General features: G+C 54.3%; 2 protein-coding genes across 3 annotated transcripts in view; one reads left to right on the top strand and one right to left on the bottom strand.

The window, feature by feature from the left end:
- PHF21A (PHD finger protein 21A) overlaps positions 1–4680 on the top strand; it is a 163969-nt gene extending 159289 nt beyond the window's left edge. For both annotated transcript variants that reach the window (XM_010842334.1, XM_010842335.1), the window contains exon 19: positions 1–4680. This exon is cut by the window's left edge. In XM_010842334.1, the coding sequence (XP_010840636.1) occupies positions 1–75 (75 nt within the window). In that variant the 3' untranslated portion in view covers positions 76–4680.
- GYLTL1B (glycosyltransferase-like 1B) overlaps positions 4628–5263 on the bottom strand; it is a 6061-nt gene continuing 5425 nt past the window's right edge. The window contains exon 14 of the mRNA XM_010842450.1: positions 4628–5263. This exon is cut by the window's right edge and continues 19 nt beyond it. Within this exon, the coding sequence (XP_010840752.1) occupies positions 5073–5263 (191 nt within the window). The 3' untranslated portion in view covers positions 4628–5072.

Below are 5263 nucleotides of genomic sequence, written 5' to 3'. Positions count from 1 at the left end.
CCGCCCCCCTCCCCGCCCTCCTCCTCCTCCCAGAGCTGCACAGCGAACTGTAACCCGGGGGAAGAGACTAAATAACAGAGCCCCGCTAGGATAAGCCACAAGATCCCGGCGGCAAGGAGAGCAAAACACTGAAGACTCTAGCAAAGCCAAGCCGGATTTCTTCTGGAAAGTACAGAATTCTTTTGGTTCTTTGGTTCCAGAGAGAGAGAAGATGCTTGTGCCAGGTGGCACCAGAGTTTGCCAATTGATCCTTCTTATTCTGTGTGTACATGCAAAGATTGGACCATGTTACATGAAATAGTGCCAGCTGGAGGTTCTTTGCCAGCACCATGCCAAGTGAAATAATATATTTACTCTCTCTATTATACACCAGTGTGTGCCTGCAGCAGCCTCCACAGCCACGATGGGTGTGTTTTTGTTTGGTCGGGGGGGAAGCAGGGCCGGGCGGAGGGAGAGCAGGTTTCAGACCCTTGTCTGCCGAGCCGTCTGTCTGGGTGGAGAGACAAGTCCAAAGAGTGCGTGGGCTTTCTGTTTCTAAACTCTCACTACTATAAAACCAAAAAGAGGAAGGGGAGATTTCACCAACCCCAGTGCCCAGAGGAGGGGTGGGGGTGGGGAGGGGGTAGCCGGGGTGGGAACAGTGTACCGAATAAGCAGTATTTCATAGTGTCTGGAGAGGGCACCGTGCCCGGAGAGACGGACACCAAGAACCAGCCACCCGGTTCTTCTCCGGAGCACCCCACTCCCCGACCGTGGGCGCCCCCACATTCCCCAGCTTCCTTCCCTGCTTTGGCAAATTGGTGCCATCCCCATGGGTGAGCCGGTTACCTTCCCTCTCCAAGAACAAGCAGAACCAGGCCTCAGGTGGCCCTTGCCCGGGGCAGGGAAGAAGGGTGTGTGTGTGTGTCGAGGAAGGAAAAACGGTGGATCAGTGATTTTACTTGAAAACAAGCTCCATCCCTTTTCTATATTTATAAGAAGAGAAGATCCTGAGCGAAGCAGCACGCGACCCAGGTGTGTGTGAATCGAATGGAGATGTTTCTTTACTCTCTTTTTTTTTTTTAATTTTTGTTTTTATTCCATTTTTCTTTAAAAAAAGTTTTATTTTGTTGTTTATTTTACATTTTTGGTAACAAAAACTAAAATAAGGAATAGAAAAGCTGTTTTTCAGGCTGACAGTCCAATTAAGGGTAGTCGAGACCTTGCATGGTAGAATAGGAGCCGTAGTGTCAGTGAGGTCCAGTGAGTCTGTGTCAGTCCTTGTGTCATCGTTTGGGGCACTGTTTTTTTATGCAAGGGCAAAAATCTTTGTATCTGGGGAAAAACAACAACAACAACAATTTTTTTTTTTAATTAAAAAGGAAAATAAAAGATATTGAGGTCTTCCTAGTGTTACTTAAATTAAGATCAAGGTAAGAAACATTGTAAAAAAAAAAATTACAAAAGTGCTATTTGTTTCCTAAAAACAGTGATTTCTATTAAAAAGGTGTCAGAACTGGAGAAAATGCTGTGTAGTTATAATTTTTTAGCACAGAACCTGCTGATCATGATGACATTTTGCTGTGTTCGTGTCTCAAGACTGGTGGGCTAGTCTCCGTGATTTCTGTCCTCCAGAAGGCTGCAGCCCTGACAGGCAGGGGCAGCGCTCTCCCACCATCCTCCCCTCCTCGGGAAAGACTGTCATCCCTGCTTGGTGCAGGGAGTGGGGCTCCTGTTTCTGGAGCCCACATGGAGCGCGGATGGTGTCAGGGTCCTGCTCCTTGTCTCCTCGGGTTTTGCTGGAGCAAAAGGCTGGTGCCTAAATAAGATCCCTTCCTTTGGTGCTGCTCTTGGTCTTTCAGCCACCAGCATTTCGAGTGCCTGGGGGACAGCTTTGAAGGAAGTGGCCAGTGAAGCTCATTGGTGCCCACACACCCTGGCTTTGAAGGGTGCAGGGAGCAGGCTGGCTGCATCAGCCCTTGGTGCTTAGAGAGGACACGGGAGTGAGATGTCTTGAGGGGACAGGGTCTCTCTGAGACGAGGGAGTCCCTGGGCGGCCTTCGTGTCATCACACCTTTGAAGAGAGGTCTGCATCTCCAGCCACTTTCTCTGCCTGCTGGCTCCAGGCACTGGAGATGGTAGTCTTACCCCACTTTGCTCACCCACAAGCTTCCTGGGTGACCTTTGGCTAGAATGCTGTGCTTGCCTTGGCTTGGCCTGTCGCCTTCTTGAGAAAACCAGGGTTCTGAAAGGCTTGGACCATTTTTATCATTTTTGCCTTGTGGGAAATAAGTTTTTGTCACGTGTGCCCTCCTGCTGGAGACCTTTGCCCATGGCACACATCTGGCCTCAGGAGAGAAGCAGAGACTCTGTGCCCGGGCACTCCCAGAGCATCTCCCCCAAGCCCACCCTGTGTCCAGTAAGGGCCAGAGTCTAGGAGGGGGCAGAAGGGACCAGTCATCTCTCCCTCACCTAGTGAAGCCCGGAGAGACAGATGGACCCTGAAGGCGACTGCCACAGAGCAGTCCTTTTCACATAAAACGTGTCTCTTCGCTACCAACAGTTTCCGTCTCGCTTCCTGGGATGTTTGTTAGAAGAGGGGATGACGAGGGGGCTGCATCGGCCTCTTGAGAGTCAGGGCCTGGCTGCAAGGTTGCCTGAGGGGGAAAGAAAGGCGCTCCCTTTGCTCGTGCAAAAACCAAGGTGCTATGTCTAGTCAGGGAGCTTTGGGAGATGCCTGGACTAGTTGGAGGAATGGTTGGCGGAGCTTCAGAGCCCAGAGGTGGGCTGTGTGCCCTGTCTTGGAGCCCTCCCATCAGACTTGTCTGGGCCCAGAAACAGGAGGTGGCCGCTTAATACCTGTCTTCTTGAAAGAAGAGGCCTTTGCTCAGGAAGGAGCCACTGGGGATTCTCAGGGGTGGGTGGCTGGGCTAGGAACTAACTGACCAGGATTTTGCAGGCTGCTCTGAGTATTCACACTCTGACCTTGCCAAGGGTTGGGGTACGGATTCCTCTCAAGTTCAGATGTAAGCTGTTGTGCTAGTCACCTAGGATGACGGAGTGGAAAACTGCAGCCCTGCCCCCAAACCTGCATTCTGGATTCAAATTCTCAAACACCCCTCACTGCAGAGAAAAGGCCCTAGTCACCAGTGTCCTCCTCCTCCACTGTCCTGCCAAGAGAAGAGACTCCCTGTCCCTCCAGACTCGAGGGTCCCTGTAACCACCTGAGACACACCTTCATGACCGCCCCACCTCCCTCTTCCTCTCCGCTGCTTTTCCTCCACTGACAGACGCTTCTGAGGGCAGCCAGCTTGCAGCCGCTTCAGAGGCCGGGGAGCGCTGGTCGGGGGCTGGGACTGGTCCAGCTGCCCGCTTGGGCTGGATCAAGGGGCCTCTTGTCAGTCCCGTGGCCAAGGTGACGTGCCCTGGAGGCAGTGAAGTCATGTTGCTGTCATCTTCCCTGCTCACGTTCTTGCCAGTGTGGCCTGCAGCTCCCTTTTTCTTTCAGAGCCTGCTGGGTCTTGTCTCACCTCTGCTGAGCTCATCCTTCCTTACTGGGCCCTTTTGGGGCAAGCCTGCTGGTCATGCCTGACAGGGAGGCCCCCCTCGAGACAGCCCCTCATGGGCCTTACCCTGTGTGGGGCCTGTACCCTGGCCATGGTGGCCTCCGGCTCGCACCCAGCGCCCAGTGTCCCTGTGGCTTCTTGGCTCAGGCTCAAAAGGGCGTGTGAGTGGGGCGCGGCTCCTTGCCCCGCGCCTCTCCCGTGAGGGCGCCGCGTTTCCGGCTCATTGCAGTCTCTGCGTGTGCAGTCGCCTCTCCAGCCATCTCTGCCACCTACTCCTGGGGCCAGCAGAGCCCTCTTGGGCTCTCAGCCCGAACCACGACCCACACAGCACACTCATGACGGTTTCCTCCCTACATTCCCTTTTAGGGTTTAGTCTTTCTCATTTATCCAAAGGGCTTAATTTAGGAGACTTCTACCCCAGGGGAAGAAGGCTTTTTGGTAGGAGGAAGAATGGGGGCCCAGGTACATCTTCTAGTCTCTGGGCTCTCCAGATTGGGTGGCTTTTGTTGGATGGAGGTGACCTTGCTCTATGTAGAAAGGAAGACCGTGGACCTCACCCCACCCCTCAGCTGGGCACCCTTGGCAGGAAACAGGAGACCCACTCTCTCCAACTTACAGCCGTCCCCAGTGTCACCTCCTTTCTGGGAGGCGAAGGGCGACCCTCCCACCAGAGCACAGGGGAAGAAGCCGAGAGTTTCCCTGTTTGGAGAGCCCAAGTGGAGCTCCTGAAAATAGCCCCTGTAAAGGAAGAACAGGGCTCACAACGTCTCTTCACTCTCCGCTCGCAAAGGCTCTCGTTCCCTGAGGACTCCACCAGCCCCACCGCAGCCTCTGGCCCCTGCCCCTCTCTCTGGCGTTGCTGGGTCCTCAGCCCAGGGTACGCTGCAGTCAGGCAGGACCGCCGGAGGTCAGTGAGCTCTGAGCAGAAAAGTGCCAGCCAGCTCCCAACCTGTCTCTTGTCCAAGCCCTTTGTGATTTCAGTCTTGGTAGAACTTGTATTTGGAGTTTTGTGCTTCAAAGTTTTTGTTTTTGTTTGTTTGAGTTTTGTTTTGAGGGGGTGGGGAGGGATACAGAGCAGCTGATCAATTTGTATTTATTTATTTTAACATTTTACTAAATAAAGCCAAATAAAGTCTCTCAGGCTCATGGTGTTGGGTTTGCGGCAGGGGAGGGTGGATGGGACACAGGCACTCCAGCCCCAGCCTCTGGGGGCGGGGGGGGCCCCCACTGCTGGGCTCCCGCCAGATCCAGCACCTCCCCAGCCTTTCTGACTGGCTTATGCCCCAAGCCAAGAGGAACGTGAAAAGGAGCTGTTAAAACTTAACGAAAAGGGTGTTACGGGTGAGAGGATGTAGGAACCAGCCCCAAACCCGCTGGGGCCGAGGAACGCTACACCCACCTGAATAGCAGCAGCAGACGGAGGCCCCAGGCCTCACCCAACAGATGCCCCCCAACAGCCCCTCCCCAGAGACCTTAAATAATTTAAATAGCAGGAGGGTGGGGTGGCGGCAGGGAGTGTGTGTGAGGTCAGGCGGGGCCTCGGGGCTGCTGCAGGGCAGTGAGGTATTTGAGGGCAGCAGCCCCGTAGTGGCGGGACAAATCCTGGTGGAACTCGTCCTTGAGGGCCCGGACACAGTCACGATAGGTGGGGTTGGAGCGGAAGCGGGTGATGTCAAGGCTTGGGGCGTGCGGCAGGGGGATGGTGGAGGCCTCGGGGC

The sequence above is a fragment of the Bison bison genome, unplaced genomic scaffold (assembly GCF_000754665.1).
Source record: "Bison bison bison isolate TAMUID 2011002044 unplaced genomic scaffold, Bison_UMD1.0 scf7180017864178, whole genome shotgun sequence".
Lineage (NCBI taxonomy): Eukaryota > Metazoa > Chordata > Mammalia > Artiodactyla > Bovidae > Bison > Bison bison.
This window is presented reverse-complemented; position numbering and strand designations above follow the sequence as displayed.